The sequence below is a fragment of the Pinus tabuliformis genome, chromosome 8 (genome assembly GCF_031772625.1).
Source record: "Pinus tabuliformis cultivar Carrire ecotype Pingquan chromosome 8, CPIR1, whole genome shotgun sequence".
In the NCBI taxonomy this organism is placed as follows: domain Eukaryota; kingdom Viridiplantae; phylum Streptophyta; class Pinopsida; order Pinales; family Pinaceae; genus Pinus; species Pinus tabuliformis.
In genome coordinates this window covers 471,779,079-471,803,329 of record NC_142294.1, presented here as the reverse complement: position 1 = coordinate 471,803,329, position 24,251 = coordinate 471,779,079, and the positions used below count along the sequence as shown (strand labels likewise).

The 24,251-nt window shown below is 36.9% G+C and overlaps 3 protein-coding genes across 4 annotated transcripts; 2 read left to right on the top strand and 1 right to left on the bottom strand.

Moving 5' to 3' along the window:
* Window positions 1–6,441: 6,441 nt before the first annotated feature.
* LOC149236106 (uncharacterized) lies at window positions 6,442–7,539 on the bottom strand. Its single transcript, XM_089368770.1, has one exon. It carries the CDS (start codon window positions 7,537–7,539, stop codon window positions 6,442–6,444), a length of 1,098 nt encoding a protein of 365 aa, XP_089224896.1.
* A 785-nt stretch (window positions 7,540–8,324) lies between these two features.
* Window positions 8,325–12,853, top strand: LOC149236105 (putative histone H2A variant 3). Of its 2 annotated transcripts, XM_089372314.1 has the most exons (4): window positions 8,346–8,494; window positions 9,010–9,095; window positions 10,792–10,877; window positions 12,554–12,853. In XM_089372314.1, the coding sequence occupies exons 1-4, from the start codon at window positions 8,484–8,486 to the stop codon at window positions 12,851–12,853; spliced, it is 483 nt and encodes a 160-aa protein (XP_089228440.1). In that variant the 5' UTR covers window positions 8,346–8,483. The 2 variants fall into 2 exon arrangements, with proteins under 2 accessions (XP_089228441.1, XP_089228440.1); XM_089372315.1 differs by lacking the exon at window positions 10,792–10,877 and having other exon boundaries at window positions 8,325–8,494.
* A 787-nt stretch (window positions 12,854–13,640) lies between these two features.
* Window positions 13,641–17,280, top strand: LOC149236104 (transcription factor bHLH154-like). The gene is made up of 7 exons (XM_089372313.1): window positions 13,641–13,753; window positions 13,838–13,954; window positions 14,046–14,111; window positions 14,243–14,308; window positions 14,783–14,827; window positions 15,180–15,294; window positions 16,159–17,280. The coding sequence occupies exons 1-7, from the start codon at window positions 13,667–13,669 to the stop codon at window positions 16,266–16,268; spliced, it is 606 nt and encodes a 201-aa protein (XP_089228439.1). The 5' UTR covers window positions 13,641–13,666; the 3' UTR covers window positions 16,269–17,280.
* The last annotated feature ends 6,971 nt before the right edge of the window (window positions 17,281–24,251 follow it).

Here is a 24,251-nt window from a genome sequence, read left to right as displayed (position 1 = left end):
AGTCCCATATTACTCCTGCTATGGAGAACTCTTCTCGGCCTTTAAAGCTATGTGGCCCATTTCGTTGCATGGACCATGATTATAATGTCTCTAAATATTCGAGGTCTTGGGGAAGCCCCTAAGTTTTTATCCCTCGGACATTTGGTCAAGGTTCGTAAACCTTCAATCATTATTATACAAGAAACAATGGTGGTGGATGAAAAGGCATGATCTTATTTTTTTAAGTAATGTCTAGGTTGGAAGGTATGTGCAACAAATGGGAGCGCTCAATCGGGTGGGTTGGCTACTATGTGGAACCCGCCATATTTTAAATTTCTGGCATTTCATACTTGCACAGGGATTTTATTGTCTAGATTTGCTAGAGGTTCAAGCCATAAGATTCATATATGCAATGTGTATGCTCCTTATAATGCCAAAATGGAATTTTGGCATCGGGTAGATTGCAGTGGTTTGCTTAAAATGGGCTCGCTCAAAGTTGTGTGGTGATTTGAATTTAAAGTTACAATGGGGAGATATGGGGGCCAAAATGAAAACTAGATCCATTGAGCTATTTTTTTAAGGATCTCTTCGTTCAAAACCCTTTGGTGGACATTCTTCCTGAACCACTTGCTCCTACATGGAAGAATGGTCATTCAGGGGAGGCGGGTATAACAAAGAGATTAGATAGATTTCTAGTTCATGAGAACCTGATCGAGCGACTTGGTGTTTTGAGAACATGGGTTTCTCTTGTGGGTTTATTAGACCATGATCCAATTTTTTCATGGTGGAACGGGGATATCACGTGGCATGGTTTCCCTTATAAATTTGACCATACGTGGTTTAAAGATAAGAAATTTAATGTTCTGGTTCGAGATTTCTGGTCCTTACTTGTTAATGATTTAGACATTTTGAAGATGGAGGTGGTTCGGCGAAATCTCTATGATCTATTATCAAAGTTTGGGAAAGATGCAAAAAGAGGAAACATTCACGAGAATTGAGGGACATTAATTAGAAAATTCAAGATTCACACGATCCATCTGCGTTGGGTTTCTTTTCGAAGCAAACAAGGGATTTGATTATGGCTCTTGAACGCCGTAAGTGGGAGATATTATTAATTCATGAGAATGAATGGCGACTTAAGAGTCATGCCATATGTTTGTTTGGAGGTGATAAAAACACTAAGTTCTTCCACCTATATGCGAGTAAACGGCGACAACATAACACCATTTGGGAGTTGTTTGATGATGGGGGTCGGCATTTAGTAACTCTTCAAGAACTTGAATAAGGGGCTATTGAATATTTTGTGAAGGTGTTTCAAGCCAGGGTAGATGTGGACCTCACAAATAAGTTGGATAATACCCATATATATCCAAATATGTTTAGCATGAAGGATAATCATCGTTTTGGTATGCCTATATCTATTGAGAAAGTGGAGGCGGATTTAAAATCTTTTGCAAAGGATAAGAGTTCGAGATTGGATGGTTGGCTAGTGAAATTGTTTCTACATTTCTTTGATATTATGGGTCACAACCTTCTTCATAAGGTGGAGTCCCAAACTTCTTACAATATTTATGGGGTTATCAATTCCACTTTCATTGCATTGATCCCTAAAGTTTTATGACAAAATTGTTCGCGGATTTCTATCCCATTTCACTTTGCAATACACTCTATAAGCTCATCTCCAAGGTTATTGCTCTGGGCATAAAATCTACATTATCCCGTTACATTTCTGATGCGCAATTTGTGTTCTTGGAGAATCAAGTGATTCAAGATGTTGTGGCGATTGCGTAGGAATGTATCCATTCCATCAAGGTAAAGAAAAAACATGCTATGTTAATGAAATTGGATTTGATCAAGGCATATGATTTTGTGGATTGGGATTTCTTGAGATTGATCTTACATAAAATTGGCCTGTCTGTGATGAATGTTGATTGGATCATGGCTTGCATTACTTTGGTTAATTACACAGTCCTTATTAATGGTGTTCCATCCAAATTTTTTAATGCATCCCATGGCCTTCTTTAAGGGTCTTCTCTATCCCCTCTTCTATTTTTGCTAGTCATTGACGGTTTAAGAAAAAGAATTTTCGAGGCTCAAACATTGGGTTTCTTTGTCGGTTTTTGATTACTTGCCATATCTCTATCAAACACCTTATATTTGTGGACAATGCACTTCCTATGGGGTTGATCTTTGTATTGGAGTGAACTTGTCTACATCAATTCATATCCTCTTTTGGTGGGGCATAATGTCTTTTCATGAATAAATTAAAATCCATTTTAATTGTTGACTCGACAAATGATACATCCATTGTGCATATTTCTAACATCTTTGGGATCGATGTGGTGCCATTAGATAGAGGATTCAAGTATTTGGGCTTTATACTGAATCCTAATAAATATGGGATGAAGGATTGGAATTGGGTAATGGAAAAATTCAAGAGAACACTATCTCTGTGGTTGCATAAATGGCTTACTTTGGGGGGTAGGTTGACTCTCGTCCAGTCAGTCCTTCAAAGTACTTATGTTTACTGGATGCACCTGTACCTTCTGCTAAAGGATATTATCAACATGATTAATTCTGTTATTTCAAATTTCATCGAGGCTGGTTCCAAGGGCCCAACAAAATTACATCTTGCTCGTTTGGAATACATGTCCATGAAGGAGGACAAAGGTCAAATTATTTTAATTATAGAATATTTCAATTGGGCTCTACTAATGAAGAGCCTATGGTGTGCCCTTAATGGTTCTAGGATATGGCAGAGTATTATATATGAAAAATATTTAAAAAAACTTGTCTTTGCAGCAATGGATTGAGATTGGGGTTGTGGTAACAAAGATGCCCTAATACATTTGGTCTAATATGATGAAAATTAAAATCTGGCTTAACCTTAAATAGCAAGGAGGACACTCTTCAATGGGATTGTTGTACTAAAAATGGGCATATTTTTGTACAGGTGGCTTATGACTACATCACTTTTACTCTCCACAAGTGTGAGCCCCTCAGGCTTATAAGAAAATTTTGGAACTGGAACTATCTATTAAAACTCAAGTTTTTTGGTTCATTGTTATGGTGGAATAAGATTTTGACATGGGAAAATGTATGTAGACGTGATATTTGTGGACCTGGGAGGTAGTGTCTGTCATGTGTGCCTCAACATGTAAAGATGTGGTGCATCGTTTTTTAAAATGTCCACTTGCAATTTCCATATGGTTGGGTGTGTTGGATATGCTTAAGCTAAAGGTAACTTGGAACATTGTTTCTATTGTTGCTTGCCTACAAAATTGGTTCGTGGAACAAGGAGTGGTGTACTCTTCCTTTATTTATTTTTTGAGGCATCTGGCGCAACAGGAATGCACGTATTTTCAAGGATTCAGTTTGGACATCAAGCATAGTTGTTATTCTATTGCTGCATATTTCAATGAGTATGGCCCAATGGCTAGTCAGAAACATGAGAGACACTTACATCTCATTAACATGTGGGAGAAGTTCCCGATCGGTATTTTTGACAGGGCGGCCAACAGTGGGAACTGTGGCTGCAGGGTATATATCGTTATCAATCCATGTCATTATTATCATTTTATGTGGAATTGTGGACAAGGTACGAACACTCCCGCAGAGGTCATTGCTCTACGAGTGGTATTGTTCTGCACAAAATGGCTCTCCATTGACAAATTGGTTGTATACAAAGATTCAAAAGTGGTCATAGAATGGGTTCAATGTCAATCAACTTTTGGACACAACCTCATAAATTGGATGCAACATATCAAAAAGATTCAAGAGGAATACCTAGACCTGACTTTCTCCCACCTATATCGTGAGCAAAACACGGTTATTGATGAAGTATCCAAAAAAGGTCTTTAGCAATTTTTGGGTTGCATATTTTACACTACTATTTTCAATGATAGAATGCGGGATTTTGGGTATATTCAAATAAAAGAGGTAGTTTCGAAAGGAGTTTGATGTATCTTTTTTAATTTTTTTGTCATGCTTTTTATATTTCACTAATATATATATATATATCTATATATATATATATATATATATATATATATATATATATATTGGATATGGTCATATAACGTAGTACTTCACATATATTAATGCATGCAATGGGGCAATTTTTTGATCTATAGTTATAGGTATCTACCCAGTTTTTAGTATGTATATAAATTGATTAATAGTATGGATATTGATGCTCATATAGAGTCAATACCAGTGACAACAAAATCGATGTGGAATACGTAAGTTGGAATTTGGGCAATGGGGTACATGGATGAAAACATTGCTTGATAATATGTAAATTTGTTTCTATTAATAGAAAATCATTGGTTTTTTCTATCCTAAAAAAATTGTTGATATGGTTGTTCCTCAAATCTTACTAAATTATGCTAATTTAGACTACAATAGGATCTCGAAAAAGATAGCTTCTTGGATGCATTAGCACTCACATTTTGGCCCCCTCCTTATTCACTCAAGCTATCAATGCTTTGACCTTGCCAATTGTTTACATAATGGTAATTACACTTTTTAAAAATGGATGCCATTAAATTTATTTCCACACATAAGCTATTCAAGGATTTATTAAATGAATAAGTATCTAGAATCTAGTTTGTTTACACACATATATCCTTGACATAAAATATTATATTAATTTTTTTTAATATATTGATATATAATATTAATTGCATTATTTCTATTATATTTTAATATACAATCAATATTAGCCATACTATGTGACAATATCCCTGCAACATCCATGTTATATGGGATTATGCTATAATCATTCAATGAACTATTTTCAAAGGTTTAACATCTAGCAAAGATTTACATTTAGTTATAGACAAATTCAAAGTTTGAGGAGTCTTTATTTGTTTTTTATGAAAGTCAAATTTTCAATTAAGAGTTCAACACAAACAAGGTTCACTAAAAATGAAAGTGTTTTTTTGCTTTTGCAATTTATATCTAGCACAAAGGAGCCCATGACACTCATTGGTTAGTAACTTATGCGTTGACTTGTCACTTCCAAGTTTGACTCATCCACAAGTAGTTGATAGATATTCAAACATAATAACTAAGGGGCATTCAAGCTTGACCCAATCTTGCACAAACTTGGTGAGAGCATCCACTAGTGGTTAGATAGTTTTTCATTCAACATTAGGGTTAAGCCTAGATGGTTTTAAAAAAAATGGTAAAACATAAAATCAAGATAACTTGGTTAAGAATAAGGCAAAAAAAAAAATATAAGAGTACTCAAGCGATTCAATGACTTTTTCTACTAAAAATATAAAACACAATAATTTTATCTATAATTCAATTATATCTTAAAACCGTAGGCTCACACAATGCCAATGCTCTCCATTCTAAATAATAAGACACTAAAGAATCATGACTCTTGCTACCATATTGAGGTTTCACTAGTAAATAACAATTTTCTAACACAAACATTATAAATTGTGTTGTGGCTAAAGCTCAAATCAGAATAGAATTATACTCCAGATTATGATCCACAGCTCATCCAAACCATGTTTTGGAAAAGTATTACAAACCTATAAACAAAGTTGAATTTACTCAACTATTATTTAAAATTCTATCAAAAAAAAAAATAGTTCATTCATCTCTAATTCTATTAAAACATAAAAATAGGTTATCCATCTCTAAATACACTGGTTCAAACATAAAAATGGGTCATCCATCTCTAAATACAATGGTTCATTCAAGGGAACTTATACGTGCAAGGCACAAAGTAGCAGGCTTGCAAGACCCCAAGAACACAGAATTCTAAAATGATTATGTCATTTGAATAGGGTTCGAATTCAATTGTTAAGGACTTCATATTAAAACTAAAAAATCGTATAATCCTAAAAGAAAATGCATAGAAAATGACAGATTGCCAGGTTAAATAAAAAGTATTGTTTTTCATCGAAAATGCATATATTGGAAAGGAAAATCCCCCACTATATAAAAGTTAAACTACTCATTTAAGACCATTAATAACATCCATTCAAATAACAAGATAACTATGTTTATGATTTGCAAAGATGAGGCGTTTGCTATACAAGTTTGTCCTGAGAGACACCCTGAACTCTGTAAAGTACAAGTTTGCAACATAATCATGTCTGTTAATTACAAATCAATATTGGTTATTTTTCTTTCTCATGCTGATAAAACGAGTTTAATTATGCATTAAAAAACAATGGAGGAACGAAGAAGGGTGAGTCAAGCACCTTCGGTTAAAAGCAATGCTGTTGAATCGCTAAATCTGCTTCTCAGAACTGTTAGCTGGCCCCTGTTACAAGCACCCTTCTTTTATGCCAAGGAATCCATAAACTGTTACATTCTCTGCTTGCATGCACAAAAGACTTTAAAAATAAAGGCAGTGAATGAAATCTCAATATTATTGACGCTGCTCACAACTTTCGTTGAATCCTTTTGACTGAAACACACTCACTGCAAGTCTCCTTGTCAACGATTAGCTTTCACAGCTTTCTCTCCATAGTAAATATCCCGCAGGACGGAGGAGTATTCGGGATTCCCATTAACATACTTTTCCAAGAACTGTTTGTCTGTGTATTTAACAATATGTGGAGAAATCCTCTCTGTTTTCAACAGTTGCATGGACTTCAAGGCCTCCATTACTCTATACCGAGGGATTATCCTCGTCTCCAAGTTACATGTCAACAGAATGGAACATCTAACAATATCATCCAATGGAAGCCCCAGTGATTTGACCAGAAAATCTACATTCCGTTTCAGTTTTTCCTCTGAAACTCCCAAAATCCACGGCGTCCGATTTGAGAACTCGTAAATTTGTTTTTCAGAGAAACCCAGACTTCTCAAACACTGCAGTTTTCGATCTATCTTTTCTTTTGCCATTCCTAGTATCGCACGCAAAGCGAGCCCAAATATCTGTGATCCCCTCTCAAGCCCCAGACCCTCAGCCACTTTAAATGATTCCATAACTTTTTCCTCTGTATACATAACCAAACGGGGCTGCCTTGCCACCAACTTCGATAATGCGTCGCCCTCGACACCCAATCTTTGCAAGAGCGAAAACGCAGATTTAAGCTTATCCTCACTCAGTTTAAGAATTCTTGAATCGGTATAAACAAGCTTGCACATATCCTCTTTGTTGATGATAGACCTTAGATAGCTGAGCCTAGACTTTAAGTCTTTTTTGGATCTATATAAGAAAATCCCAGGGTTGCAAAGGACCGCCTTTCGAATCTGAGCAGGGGTGGTCAAACCACATTCACTTAACAACTCCAAACCTTCTTCCAAATCCTGGCTTGGTTTATGCAGCAAGCCCTTGTGAAGTTTAAGGACTTTTGAAACATCTTTCTCTGTCATACCGCATTTGTTGATGAAAAAATCTGTGACAACGCCCCCATCTGGTGGAGCTGGGGATGGGGTTGCTGTTTCCGTGCAGAATTTGGCGATTTTTATGTGGGGATTTGCATTAATTGCAAGAGGACGAAACAGCAAAATTGGGATCGATACACGAGTGGATACTAGGGGGACTTTCTTCATTATCAAACGTTTCCATATTCGATGAATAGACATTATCTTTGCAACAGTGAAATCGCAGATTAAAGCGTACCCTTGCTGAAATTAAAAGCACAAACAGAGAAATAACTACCTGGAGGAGCACTGGATGTCTGGATGAATGTCGTCGTATATGGTTCAGGGGAAAAAATGTTTTCGAAGACCAGAAGCGAGCAGAGTGTTGTGAGGATTTAGGGTTTTATTTAAGTTAGGGTTCGTCAGTGGTGAGATGAGGTTTAGGGTTTCACGAGGTTTTAGGTTTTGACTTTAATTAATTTGCCAATTAGATTATTAATTTTTAAACGCTTATTAAAATTGTGATAAAATTAAATATTAAATTTATTTTTTAAAAATTCAAAATTAAATTTTGAAATTTGAATTTCTTATTTATAATGGGTTGATGACTACTTTTATGTGGTTTAAAATCAATTTTTCATAATATATATTTTTCCATAATTAATATTTTTTTTGAGAAAAAATAAATATATAGATTTTTCTATAATTAATATATTCTTTCCATTAGTTAACATATTTATTTTTAACAATAAATATTTATTAACCTTTCTATTAATTGTTGTATTATTTCTAATAATAATGTGTTTTTCTAATAAAAATGTTTTTTCACCTTTTTCCATTAATATATTTTATTAATCATAATATTTTTTTTGATAATTTAATTAGGCCGATAGGCCTTCCTTTGAAAGAGACTTTCGTCGTCCTTTTGTTTCTAACGTTGACACCTGGCGTCCACATTAGGGGGCATTCATCATGGTCTCCTTCAATTACTCGTCATGGTCTTCATCCTTCAGACGAAATGGTAGGCATTTTTGTTATGGTTTTCGTCCTTCAGCGAAATGGTAGGCATTTCTGTTATGGTCTTCATCCTTCAGGCGGAATGGTAGGCATTTTTGTTATGGGCGCCAACAACCGATGGATGTCTTCCACTTGATGCCTTCCTCTCAATGCAGAGATGGTAAACTGCCCTTCTCTCTCAAAAGCCAAGCACTTCAACTGCGGAGATCGTCAAACACGCACAACCTTATAGTGCACCTTTCAAGCAGATCCCTACACCTCTCCCCAACTCCGAAACACGCCTCTCATTTCTCCCTTGGCTGTTGGCGCTCCGCAACCTCGATTTTCTGGTGCTCGAGGTGAAACCTACACTAGCACACCACAGGTATCTTTTTCCTCCTCGGACTTAGAAGCCGTTGCAAACCCTCCTTCAGTGTTACAAATCCTCTCTCTGAGGTTTTCACCAGGAATTTTGTTTATCTGTCTTGGATAAATCTTTCCCAATTTCACTTGGATCTTAGGTTCATTCAACAAAAGCGTAAGGTCTTCCTGGAAAGTTTTTTTAACATTATCACCCACTACACGCCAACCTTCGCAACTAAGGCTCTTGTTGAATATATGATGTTTCTGTTATCATAGGTCTTTTGTTTTGCATGCTCATCATTGTGTACAACTTCCTTTTCCCCTTCTTTGCAGGGGAAAGCTACAGGTCTATATTGTCGATGGCTTCCACAGTGCAACCGTGGCGGCAACAATTTCTCTTTACCCCGGAAGTGAACCAGGTCATTCTTGTGGCTATGTTTCCTCTAAGCTTACTTAATATTAAATTATGTTATGGTTGTTCGAGAAGAGCGAATTTTCTCTGTCGACTTGAGGGTTTTTAAATTATTATGGATGCTTAGCATTTTAGCTCTGGCCAGATCCAAACTCAGTTGTTTTGTTTTCATTTTTGTTAAGATCCATTTATGTAATTCATGGAATTACAGTGTTTAAATTTCTCTTCATAATTTACAGTGGTTATATTCTCCACTGAGTTTTGTATTGTCGAGAATGTAATTAGTAAATAGGTTGGGCGTTATCCTTTTCCTATACTGTTGGTTTAACAGGTTGCTTGTAGTATACATATATGCATTTTGTTATTTTATGGCTAAACACTTGGTTTGAAACAGTTCTGCAATTAAATCTTGCATGTTGGGCATGCCATTCCTCTTGTTTATATGGTAGTAAGTTCACTATTTATTGTAGTTCCGACTCAAGGCGAAAACTATATTGCTTATATTATGTTTATCTTAAGATAGATAATTGTTATTTAATATTTCCTGTATAGTGATTACTGTACAATATGTGTGCCTCTTTGTAAAACCCCTCCTAATTTCCTGTATATACTCCGAAGTTTCTTTTTTGAATAAGTTTGAGGTCAATGGACAGTATCCGCTCTGTTCAATTTGTCAACGAACTTGCTCTCATTTACTGTCTAAGTCAAGTATTTGCAGCTGTGTTGATTTCTATTTGACACTCTGTATTGCCTTCACCGTTACTTTTTGAAACCTTAATAGTGCGGTTTGCTTTATTTATATAAACAAGTCCTGTACAGGGTCATTACAGGTATTCCTTCCATTTCTTTAGAGAATAAACATTTCTACGTATATGGCCTATACAATTTCTTCCACTCCTCCCCATTCTCCAAACAAAATGTCGTCTTTCTCTAGTGATTAAATGTTTTTTTACAAAGTGATAGGGGCTGACATACATCCTTTGATGTATTCTGAAGAATGGAATGCATCCCCACCTTGTACACTTGATTTGAGTTCCCATTACCCCATCTCCCAGTAGACTGTCTGATAAATCTAGCCATTCTTCTCCTGCACTAAATTTGTAGCTTTTCCCCATAAGTTTTCATGGCCCCCATCCCATAATATGCAATCTCACAGGCTAGCTATTCATGCTATCTTGGAAAAACATCTCTATCTTTCTCGCAACCCTTGATACAAATCCAAGTCAACTGCGGAGATCGTCAAACACACACAACCTTATAGTGTACCTTTCAAGCAGATCCCTGCACCTCTCCCCAACTCCGAAACACACCTCTCATTTCTCCCTTGGCTGTTGGCACTCTGCAACCTCGCTTTTCTGGTGCTCGAGCTGAAACCTACACTAGCACACCACAGGTATCTTTTTCCTCCTCGGACTTAGGAGCCGTTGCAAACCCTCCTTCAGTGTTACAAATCCTCTCTCTGAGGTTTTCACCAGGAATTTTGTTTATTTGTCTTCGATAAATCTTTCCCAATTTCACTTCGATCTTAGGTTCATTCAACAAAAGCGTAAGGTCTTCCTGGAAATTTTTTTAACATTATCACTCACTACACGCCAACCTTTGCAGGTAAGGCTCTTGTTGAATATATGATGTTTCTGTTATCATAGGTCTTTTGTTTTGCATGCTCATCATCGTGTACAACTTCCTTTTCCCCTTCTTTGCAGGGGAAAGCTACAGGTCTATACTGTCGATGGCTTCCACAGTGCAACCGTGGCGGCAACAATTTCTCCTTACCCCGGAAGTGAACCAGGTCATTCTTGTGGCTATGTTTCCTCTAAGCTTACTTAATATTAAATTATGTTATGGTTGTTCGAGAAGAGCGACTTTTCTCTGTCGACTTGAGGGTTTTTAAATTATTATGGATGCTTAGCGTTTTAGCTCTGGCCGGAACCAAACTCAGTTGTTTTGTTTTCGTTTTTGTTAAGATCCATTTATGTAATTCATGGAATTACAGTGTTTAAATTTCTCTTCATAATTTACAGTGGTTATATTCTCCACTGAGTTTTGTATTGCCGAGAATGTAATTAGTAAATAGGTTGGGCGTTATCCTTTTCCTGTACTGTTGGTTTAACAGGTTACTTGTAGTATACATATATGCATTTTGGTATTTTATGGCTAAATTAAATCTTGCATGTTGGGCATGCCATTCCTCTTGTTTATATGGTAGTAAGTTCACTGTTTATTGTAGTTCCGACTCAAGGCGAAAACTATATTGCTTATATTCTGTTTATCTTAAGATAGATAATTGTTATTTAATATTTCCAGTATAGTGATTACAGTACAATATGTGTGCCTCTTTGTAAAACCCCTCCTAATTTCCTGTATATACTTCAAAGTTTCTTTTTTGAATAAGTTTGAGGTCAGTGGACAGTATCCGCTCTGTTCAATTTGTCAACGAACTTGCTCTCATTTATTGTCTAAGTCAAGTATTTGCAGCTGTGTTGATTTCTATTTGACACTCTGTATTGCCTTCACCATTACTTTTTGAAACCTTAATAATGCGGTTTGCTTTATTTATATAAACAAGTCTTGTGCAGGTTCATTACAGGTATTCCTTCCATTTCTTTAGAGAATAAACATTTCTATGTATATGGCCTATAAAATTTCTTCCACTCCTCCCCATTCTCCAAACAAAATGTCGTCTTTCTCTAGTGATTAAATGTTTTTTTACAAAGTGATAGGGGCTGACATACATCCTTTGATGTATTCTGAAGAATGGAATGCATCCCCACCTTGTACACTTGATTTGAGTTCCCATTACCCCATCTCCCAGTAGACTGTCTGATAAATCTAGCCATTCTTCTCCTGCACTAAATTTGTAGCTTTTCCCCATAAGTTTTCATGGCCCCCATCCCATAATATGCAATCTCACAGGCTAGCTATTCATGCTATCTTGGAAAAACATCTCTATCTTTCTCGCAACCCTTGATACAAATCCAAGTCAAGAATACCTGGAATTGGAGATTACAGGCCTCAGTCACTTTGGAACAGGATTTTCAGTGGTTTGACTTGCATTTGTAGTTATTTATTTTCTACAGATTTGCATGTCAAAGTCTAGATTCAACTGAAGTAATTCTAGGAATCTGTTTTCTTAGAAGAAACATCTTCAATGAAGCTTCGTAATAGTTCAAATTCTCCTGTGAGAAAGAACTCCATAAGGTTTCTGTAATATCTTGAATTCTGTGAGACTCTGTTTTATGTTGAACTCTCTGGGACTCTGTTTTTGGTTGTTTGACTTACAGTTGTATCTATTTATTTTCTATAAATTTTCTTGTCAAAATCTTGATTCAACTGAAGTAATTCTAGCTTCTTTCTTCCTGGGAGAAACATCTTCATTGAAGCTTTGGAACAGTTCAGAATTCCTGTGAGCAAGAACTCCATAAGATTCCTGCAATAGGTGGACTGAATTATTTGTTCTTATTGTAGTTTCCTGTGGGATGGATCCACCGTCTGTTAAAGTCTCGAGTATCTGCAAATGGAAAGGTGGGAGCAACTGTAGCTGTTTATTCTGTAGCCATTCTGGAGTATCTCACTACAGAGGTTTTAGAACTTGCAGGAAATGACAATAAAGATCTCAAGGTTAAACATATCACCCCAAGGCATTTGCAGCTCGCTATTAGAGGAGACGAAGAACTTGATACTTTGATCAAAGGTACCATAGCAGGTGGAGGTGTCATCCCTCACATCCACAAGTCACTTATTAACAAATCCACAAAAAAAGATTAGTTCTTTGTGTGGGGATTGTGTCAAGCGTTTTATTTATTGTAGGATGTGGGCTGAAATGTTTAGCTCAACGGAGTGCTGGGATCAGTACATGTGGATTTAGGAGTGCACTATATTCTTCCCCTGTTGTTTTGGTATATATGTTTGTTTTGAGCCTACTGTAACTAGTGTGATATGAATAGCCATTTGATCTGCAGAAATTGACTTGATATTAATAGCCAATTGATCTGCAGAATTTGACGTGATATTAATAGCCAATTGATCTGCAGAAATTGACTTGATATTAATAGCCACTTGATCTGCAGAAATTGACTTGATTAAAGTGCCAAACTTCAAAAACAGTCTGATGCCCACATGCAGTTAATACAGAATGTATTTTGAAAACTAGGATTTAACTTTGTAGTGCTTGAATCATCATTTCATGTTGGTTTTCATCTGTTAGTAGCCAGATACGTTTCTCTTACAATTAGATTGTTCTAAGTTATACCTAAATTTCTTTATGGGGTACATACTTTCCCCCAAAAGTTCACAATTTATTGGAAACCAAAATTATAGAACTTTTTTTCTCATGTTTTGCATTGGCATTTCCAGATATGTTACACTTTTTGGATTTTGCCTTCAAAGACATGTTCTCAGTACTCTATGAAAGGTTTTATATGGTATTGGTACCCCTCTGCTTATTGTCATGCTTTCCTGTAAAATGTCTTCTTGTTCTTTTCTATGTCACGTATCTGCACGGAATGAGGTCCAGGTTCATTGCATCTCTGGTCGTCCCTCCCATTTCGTGTATATCCACAATGTCTCTTCCACAGTAATATGAACAAACTGGACATGCCTTATACTCTCCATGTAGCCAACATCAGTGGGGCAGATTTTTGGACATCTAGTATCTGCTTTCTTCCTGTAAGTCATCACCATATTATCTGCTTTCTTACTATTTTCTTGCATTTTTCGTGTCTTTATTTATATCTGTTGATGCTTCTGCAGGTTGATGAAGGTGGAGAGTGCACTACTGAACAGAAGAGAAGCAGCGATCAAGCCGAGCTTTCCAATGCGGCTTTCAAGAAACCTAGAACAGAAGCTTCTGCGGGCCCTCCGATGAAGGTCACAAGCTCGATTCCCACCCGGTGTAGTAATAACTTTAAATTTTACTAATTAAAGAGGCTTCTGCTCAAGGTTTTCTTTAAAGGTGCAGGTGCGCAAAGAGAAGCTAGGCGAATGCATTACGGCGTTGCAGCAACTCGTCTCGCCGTTTGGAAAGGTAAAATCTTGAATTTTCAGCATTTCAATATCTAATTTCAGGGAAAAAAACAGAAACCTAGCCGGTAGACATGTATGAACCTATTTGTCTCACGAAAGGTTATGTTTTATGTCCTAATCTTGATTTTGCAGACCGATACGGCATCCGTTCTTTTTGAAGCCATGGGATACATTAAATTCCTGCAAGATCAGGTTCAGGTACGAAGTCTGCATTTTTTACAAGTTTTATGGAAAATTTTCTGACTCTTTGTAATTTCTATAAGATTGTCACATGAAAATAGAGTTACTACGGAGTGTGATATAGACAGCTTAAATGCTTCGAGAATACATCAAATATTTTTCGGTTTCAATATTAAACAAGCTTCGGAATTTGTTTCCCACCAAGCATGGATTATCATAAATTATAATGTTTAGAGAAATTATTTGTGACAAAAATGATCATTTTTTTTAAACTTATGCAACAGAGGCGGTCTTAGTCGCCAGGCTTCTCCATCGCTTACCTCGCATTTTCTCGTTCCTTTACACAGGACAATTAAAACAAAAAATAGATTCTTTGGTTCAAATTTCTTTGGAGATTTGATCAGTTAGGGTTTCTTCTTCTGTAGCGATAAAATTTACAAAGCTTTGCTATAATCCTTTATAATTCTTTTGAACCTGTGCCGTGTTTTGCAGGTATTGAGCTCACCTTATCTCAAAGGCATTCCCTCCAGCCAGAAGGTAATTCAAATCTTTTTCCCGTCTTACTGAGGTCATAACGTTTTTCATGTTTAATAAATTCCGCTAATCAACAATGAAATGCTCTCTGCAAATTTTGAGAAAATGAACCTCTCGATATACTGAAAAATAACACATACGAGAGGTTGAATTTTATTTCAGTATGCATCCCCTGTTAAGTAGGTGTCTGTAATCGCTGTAGTGTTTTTGGCTCTTCTGTAACAAAATTTGAAGGGGACTTACAATCTTCTGTTGGAATCATTTTAAAAAGGAGTCTGAAGAACAGAATTTTAAAGTCATTTTCTCCATGAAATTTTCCATTTACTTCACTTAAAGGATGTTATAATTTGTCCAGGACGGGCGAGGAGATCAGGCGAAATACGACCTTAGGAGCAAAGGATTATGCCTAGTTCCTGTGTCGTGTACTCTCCATGTAGCCAACAACAATGGGGCAGATTTCTGGACATCTGGTATCGGAAGTGGTTCCAAGTTTTGAACATCTTGCAGGCCCCCTTTTTCGTTGTTTTTCTTTTTCAGTCTGTTCCTGCGTTTTTCAACGGAACAGTTGTCACCTTTACCACATAAATTCAAAGCTATAATAGTAGAAAAGCAGAAAGATGAAGACGGGACGAAAGCAGTCCTGTCTTCGATGTCCCATTTAGATTATGATTCTGTGATATATATATAAAATATGTATATGTCTGAGAAAAGCAGATCCTACCTGCAAAAGATGCTATACTGCTTTTTCCACCCTTATCAATTGACGCCATTTTGCACTTACGTGTATGGTTGTGTATTGACAATGCATGATGTGACGAGGCCAAAAACACTAAAGAAAAAACAACGCGTTTGTTATGATTGCTTGTACATATAAATACATTAGCAGATTACATCATAATCATCTTTAGACTTCCACTATCATTTTTTTCTTTAATATAATGATTAACAAATCAATAGATCCTAAGTAAAAACTATGCAAAACATTTTTATTGATTTTCTGATCTGGACAAAGATGCGACTGTTTTAATATCGAATTAGCCAAGCAATCGATGTAGTGTTTTGCGAGTTGAATTGGGTTTGGGTTTGTGATAGAGGCGATCTTCCGTCCATTTGTTTGGAATTTCTTTCCAAATTCCAGGGACAAGTGTCTCAGTAAATTGAAAGATTTCTCAATTGAAATTCCAGGGACAAGTGTCTCAGGGAATTGAATGCAATTAATTTATTGCATTATTCAAAGCTTGTATCTGTACCTGTGATTTCTCAGTTGAAAGATTGATTGATTGCATTATTTTTCAGCGTTTTGGGATTTAGTGATTTTTTTTTTCAATTTACAGCTTTTGACAAGACAGACATCATCACTTTGAAAATGGAGAGTTTGCGAAAGTACATAGTTTGTTGCAAGTACATATACCTTTTGACTAAGAGGTTGATCATCAACTGTTAGTTTTTCCCAAATATAGTGCCCCTCTGTGTCTCGCCATTTTTAGATTTCAAATCTGCTTTCCAAGGGAGCTGTTTGACTGTTCCTTCGTGCCTCTTTTTAATGAAGACCTCAGCAGATAAGCAGGAGATGATTACTTGTTTTGTTCAAATGGTTGGAGAATCCACAGACAGGGCACAACAGTTTCTGCAGTCGAGCAACTGGCAGCTAGAGGAAGCAATCCAGTTATTCAATGCCCATAACCATGGTCAGGGCCGAGCTCGTGGGACAATGTTTTCTTCTTTCGCTTGTCCTCTGGACAGAAGATCCCTCCCCTCTTCTTCAACGGCTCAGAACATTCAAAACGACACATCATGCGACTATGCGCGTCCGCCATTATCTGGGAAGAGGAAAAGCATGTGTGATCTAGATTCCTTGATACCTAATATGGACAACGGCTCCATGGGTCACTCCTGTAAACGGCAAAGAGATGCCTCTGAGGTACCAGCTGTTGAATCTACAAGAGAAGCCAAACGTCATTTACTATCATTTCTGCTGGAGGAGCCACAACAAGATAAAGGGCTCAATATTTGTAGGGTATGTGTCTGTTTCCCTGATGGCCAGAGAGTGTGGAGGAGGTTTCTGCGCACCAATCCAATGCAATTACTTTGGTCTTTCTGTTGCTCTCAAGTTCAAGAAGCTACAAAGGGCCGACCGTTTAGATTGGCATATATAGTTCCTGGTTCATCTCAGACATTAAATTATTATCTTAAGAGCCTAAGCTTCGAAGATGCTGGATTTTCCAATTCGCTCATATCCATGATCTGGGAATGAGATGTGATTAATGCATATGTAAGTAAATTGGGAAGATTTCAGCGTTCAATCAATAAGCATTTATCAGGGTTAATTGCTTTGTTCAGATAATAAGTATTTAGCAGGGTTGATTGCTTTCTTCAGTTTTGTTATAAGTTCTGATTCGTCATGTTTATTGAGAAAGAGAAAATTGAAGTGTAAATTTCCAGACAAGCTCTGATTTCTCATGTTTATTGAGAAAAAGAAAATTGAAGTGTAAATTTCTGCGTGATGAATCCACTTTGATTGAGTATAACCCCCTTTACAGAAATAGTTATAGTTATTGAATTACTTAAATATCTTGAACACAATAGATTGAACTAATCTTTTACCTATGTGAATTGATTTGTATTTGTATTTATGTTTATTGAGATGCTATTTCTGGTGGCAAGCTCATAGTTGTTGCGTTCTCAAGTTTATGAATCACGTATGTAAGAAATAGTAATAGTGTGGGTTACAATGAGAGTGGATAGGTGATGAATTATCATGGGATCTATTACATTTTAAATCCATTTGGCAGGTTTCCTTGGATTCATCACCATCACCTTCTAGAATCATACAATCAAAGCATAATAACTTCTTATTTAATGATATTTGCATCATTAAACTATCTTCCATAACCCTTACCTAGAATTCGAGCAATAGAATATTTAACCATTTGTAGTTTCTTAAGATTAATTTTAAACATTTTTTCTTAGAGAAGTACAAAAAATAGATGGGAGAAGTTTATCCATGTCCATTTAATATGTGATCTTCATACATATTTTTCAGAGCTTTTTATAGTGTATTTAAATTGTTTTGATGTAGAATTAAGTGAGGGGACTTTAATGGATATTTAAGAATAACTCAACCCTTAAATAAATGCTAATGAATTATATTTCTGATGAGTTGAAGAATAATGTTGTAGTTAGTTTTTAAGCATTATGGTGAATTATATTTCTTGTGAGTTGAAGAATAATGTTGTAGTTAGTTTTTAAGGGTTAAGATTTTTGTTGTCTTCTTTTATGTATGCACATATGTATTTTATATGAGCACTTATTTATAAATTCCACTTCATAGGAAAGTTTCTTGTTGGTACATTCGAACATTTTTTGGGGAAATAATTTTTGAGGGGAGTTTGGATCAAGAAGTTGAAATGATTGGTTTCTTTTGATATCTAAGATTGCTTAGTAGAGTGGGTTTTTCTTTTTTTCTCTGTTAATGTGTCTATGACTTGTGGGACTAGCCTATGGTATAAAACTATGACCCGAGGGCATCTAAGTCATTAAAATCACCCAAAGATTACATCTAGTTTGGGCCACACCACTCCTAACATGGTTAGATTGTTTTTGGTGTCTCATTCTCACTACCATGAGTTTCAAATCTTGGTTTCCTTGCAGTGTGAAACCCTAAAAATCCAATTACACTTGCAAGATTTAACAAATAGAGTGGTTGTTGAAAGAACCTTATACAATATAAATTAGTGTACATGGTGAGGTAGAACATTATGCAATCTAGGCTTGCTACCAGAGGTGTTAGATGAAACCCTTATAAGAAACCACACCTATGACTCAAATATGTGTGGTGGCATGTTCAAGCTGAAAACCTAGAGATTGTGCCATGGGTGAAACTCTAGTATAAGTATTTGAGAGCATAGAAGACAACATTGATATATGGCCAATTGCCATTAATATGGGCTCAAAAGAGAGCTTCTAAGAGATATGTTGATACTAGATGTATGGAGAGATTGTTGGAGTGTAGAATTTAATATTTGTAAAGGGCACATTGGTTTAGAGTTTCAAATTCATGTTTAACTAAGAGAGTAGTGCCCATAACAACTTTGCTTAGTGAGAATAAGAAGCCAATGCCACTAAGAAGAGCTTTTATCTAGTGTATTTGATGGTGCATATGATCTCTTATGCATGGATTCAAGTGGAAAGCACCAAACATGCCACTTTTAGTTAAGAGCTTGGTGTAAACATTGACCTAATGTAGCAAAAGATTATGATCTAGGAAAATGATAGGGATAAACAAACCCTGGACATAAAGTACTTTAATTGTACATTGTGTATCAAATGAAAGACTAGAGTTTCAGAGATGAAGCGTTGGTCATCACCATGCAACAATAATCATAGAATTATTTTGGAGAGGGGGCATGGTAGATTGAGATGGGATAACTAGATAGGCTTGCTAGGGAATGTGTTAGATGGCTAGGGTTTAAATGAGCCTAAGGGGGGTCTCCAAGATAGGATTTTCGAGTTATAGGTTTGAAACCATGAAGAAGGATTATGGAGGAAGATTTAGTTAATTTTTATGACAAATTATCCACTAGAGGGCCAATATATATGGTCCAATTCAATGGATAATACTTATAGTCTCAACTCCTCCTCAATACTATCCATGAAGATAGGGTCCCAAACTTAAGAAGAGAAGATAGTAGCCACCTTTCGAGAAATGGCTAGAAGCAGGGCCAACAACTAAATTTGCAACTTGGTATGTTTGTGTGATATGATGTTAGACTCAACCGATCAATCTCGTTATAATCCAAATCAAGATTGGTATTAGCCAAGCACATTTTGGAACATTTGGTGGACTAGGGGGCTTGTTCTCTAACATGTAGAACCATTAGAAAAATTACCCTTGAAACAAGAGTATTTACTCCACACATTCAATCCAACTTATTTGGTACCTTTGGAATCGATGTCAACTTAACTTTGCTCCACTCTTTATATTGTGGCAAGAGTGACGATGGCAGGGATCTTCCGACGTACAACTTCAACAATGTGACGCTAACTAGTGATCTTATGAGTGATTACTACCCATTTGATTCTATATATTTTGAACAAGAAGGTTTGGGACTAACAAGCCAAGGAAACCAAAGAATTGATGGAAATGCATTAAGCATTAATCAAAGGTTGTTAATTTACAATATGGGGAAAATATTAAACTACCTAACATAATGGAGAGGATTCAACCATTGTAGGTTTATTTCTGAGAAAGTATGTGGGAAATACCCTAAAATCTCTAACAATGGAATTGTTTGAGTTAAGGGTTGGCTAGCTTGGACTCTCAAGATTGCAACAAATGTAGACATGATTCTTCATAAGAGATGGAAGTTGGGTTTGTAGCCCCTAAACCTAAAAAAATGGCATTTGGATTTTGATGCCCACTCAACCAACCTCCTTGTTTTTCCAATCTGGGTCAACCTACCAAGGGTTCCCTTGAGTATGTGGTCTAAGGAGGTTTTCAAGAAAATTGGAAATTATTTAAGGCTATTTTATGTAGAAATTATTTTGTAGATCTGAAACTGCTCATGAAATTTACTAAAACACAAGACTCAAATCTACTCTACTATTGTGCGGAATTTAATTCACAATCGAGAACACAAATCATAAACATGCTAGAATAATTATTACACATACATAGAAATTTATCTAGGGGAAAGAAACTGTTCAAAATCCCTTCTGATATGTATTGCATTAATCAAAGAATAGAGACAAAATACATATGTTGCTCAAGCTTGAGCACAACCTGCAAGTGTATACTCTATCCCTCTGCTTGACTGGCTGACTCTATTCAACACTTAGCCAATTTTCAAGACCTCCAAGCTCTTATTTCCTTGCATTGTTCCTTCAGGAATTAGGCCCCTATTAATTAGGAAATTCCTCAATTGGAATTGCACAATCCCATTAGGCTCATCCTCTGGCTGCGTGCACCACTTGTACACTTCATAATAATCTACAACTGATAGTACATTGCCTTAGAATCTCCATCTCAACTGGGTAACTTGACTTCTCTGCATGCAAAAATTATTTTGGGTTGATTGATTAGTCAACTTGTTAATCATTGAGTGAGCTAAAGTTACACTCCACAACTTGACCTTCCACTAGTTCCTCCAACAGTTAGAACTAGTTTAACTGACTATAACTCAATTTAACTGAAATAGATTGCTACAAATTAGTAATCAATCATATTGAACTGAACTCAAGCTTCCCCAACTCAAATTAATTGAGTTACTGAGTGACAAATTCCATGTCAACTCAGTTAACTACCTCCAAGATTTCTAATGAAATGGAAATTCGAATTTTCTCTAGTTTGACCAAGGGAATGTCAAACTGAGATTTTCTTACTGCATTTTCAACATTTTATGAAAAACAAAAATCTTATTTTGACATGGATTGTATGGGAATGGCTAGGATTCTAGTCGAGATAGAAATTTCTAGAGGATCGGTTGACTCTATAATTATTTGAAAGGGACCTACAATTTTTTTCCAATCCATTGATAATGAAGAAATTATGTTCAAGTGTGATCTAGACTTATGCAGGAACGCAACAAAATAAAAATATACACATAAACACAGAGATGCAACAGAAATCAAACTTCATTTCATCAATATCAAAGAACTAAAATATGCTTACATACAGAAATGGAAATAAACTTGCTCAGGCGATGGTAGCTTATCTCTGAGAAGAGATGTGGCGGCTACATGCCTCTGAACTGTGTTACAATGAGGTTCAAGGGATTTATTATTATTGAACAACAAGGGAAAACCCTAAACAACCAAAACCCAACCCTAACCCTGAGAGATGGAACACCAAGAGTTTGTGGGCCCCGTTGGGGTTAGTTAGGCAACTAACTTCTCGAGGTCGTAATTTGGTCATATTATCTTCATTTGGCACATACAATACCTCTTTGGAAATATCTCTCTGAGTACTGCAGGATTTATCACAAACCCTTACCTATGGTTATGGGTCTACTGTGGACCTCAAAAAATGGGGTCAAAACTACTCTAGAAGTTCAGGACCCTAATCACTGCTAAAAATAGTAAATGTTGTTATAAACAAGGAAACTGATGAAATTGACTAGAGGTCTAGGCAGAATAGGCGGGTGGCTACAAATATCCCCCTGGATAAGTCTTCACTCCTTAGGAAGCAATGGTCCCCATTGCATTCAAAGCCTCCATGAGGTGGGGAAATTTTTGTTGAACTTGGTCCCTAGTGAGCCACTTTCCCTGTGAAGGAGTTGGTCCACTTTGACAACTCGATCTAGCTCGATCCTCTGTTGGCGAGTGTTCTTGATCTGTGTGTCCATGATTTGATTACTTGTGGCTTGTTCCATGTAGTTTGGGTTTAACTCTATTGATGTGAGTTGTTTTGCAATGTCGAATATGTCCAACAATGGTGGAAAGTATGGCCGAAGGCGGTCCACATTGAATACTGGGTGAGGCCAAGGAACGGTGGAATGTTGAGGTCAAAGGCATTGTCCCCTATAACCTTGGTGATGGTGTATGCCTCATATCAGAGCAAATTAAGCTTGCGGTGAGGCCCATCGAGGCATCCCTTCTGCATATGTAGCCAAACTTTGTCATCCACCTGGAACTTGTGTGGCACCCAATGTTGATCATGTCATTGCTTGTACTTAGCATTGGCTTTGTCAAATATGCCATGGACTTGTTGATGGGTGCGTTGAATGCACTCAATGAATTTGTTATCCATGTTAGATTCGGACTGGACATGAGCCAAATTTGCCTGAGTAGCTTCAAATGGTATGGCCACATCAATGGGACATAGTGGCTGGAATCCTAGTCCCACCTGAAAGGGGTTGTGGCTAATTGAACTATGGAGAGCTTTGTTGTAGTTGTGTTGGACATAGGGATTGATTTCATCCCATGTGCGTGGATGCTTCAAGTTGTACATGCGTAGAATGTGTATGATCATCATGTTGACAACCTTTGTTTACCCATCAGTTTGGGGGTGGAAAGTCGTGGACTTAATTAGCTTGGTATCCAAAATAAACCAGACACTTGACCAAAATGTACTTAGGAACCTGTTGTCATGATTTGAGATAATGGACTGTGGAACCCCAAAGTGCACTCACACTCATTCAAAGAAGAGATTAGTAGTGGCTTCTGTTGTGATACTCTTCTCGCATGTTGTCAGAATACCATCTTAGAGAATCTATCGATGATCCGGACTTAAACAAGAACGCAACAAATTACAGAGATAACCATAAACACAGATATGCAGCGGAAATAATACTTCATTTCATTAATGTAAAATACTGAAATATGCTTACAAACAGTAATGGAAATAAACCAGCTAGGGCGATGGTAGCTTATCTCTGAGAAGAGATGTGGTGGCTACATGCCTCTAAACTGTGTTACAATGAGGCTCGAAGGCCTATTTATTGTTGAGAAATAATGGAAAACCCTTAACATTCCAAAACCTAACCCTAGAAGATGAAACGCCAAACTGTGGGCCCCATTTGGGTAAATTGGTACATCAACTTCCCGGGGTCGTAACTTTGGCATACGATCTCCGTTTGACGCGTACAATAGCTCGTTAGAAAGATCTATCCTAGCACAACCAGTTTGCCCCCAAATTTCCCAAAAAACGTCGTTTAGGGCCTCAAAAAGGCTCCGGAAGTTCAGGCCACAAAAAAATGCTAAAAATAGTAAGTTGTGCTACAATTAAGGAAACTGAAAATGCTGAGAGAAACAATGGTGGGGGTCCAAGTGGACTTGGCAGGTGGCCATCAATATCCACCTGGATCATTCCTCCCCCCTTAGGAAACAATGGTCCCCATTGCGTTGAGTTCCTCCATGAGATGAGGAAACTTTTGTTGAACTTGGTCCCTAGTGAGCCACTTGCCCTGGTGAAGGAGTTGGCCTGCTTTGACAACTCGATACAGTTGGATATTCTGTTGGTGAGTGTTTTTGATCTATGTGTCCATGATCCGATCAGTTGCAGCTTGTTCCATGCAATCTGGATTTAATTCTATGGGTGTGAGCTGTTCTGCAATGTCAGATGTGTCTAGCAATGGTGGAAAGTATGGTCGAAGGCGGTCCACATTGAACACTGGGTGCAGGCCAAGGAATGGGGGAATGCTGAGCTCAAATGCATTGCCTCCCACAACCTTAGTAATGGTTTAAGGACCATATCAGAGTGGTCTCAGTTTCCGATAGGCTCCAGTAAGGCGTTCCTTTGGTAAATGCAACTAGACTTTGTCGCTCACCTGAAACTTATGTGGCACCCGATGTTGATCATGTCGTTGCTTGTACTTGGCATTTGATTTCTCCAGAATGTCATGGACCCACTGGCAAATACGTTGGATGTGCTCAATGAAGCTGGTTGCCTTATCTGTTTCGGACTGGACATGAGCCGAATCTATGTGAG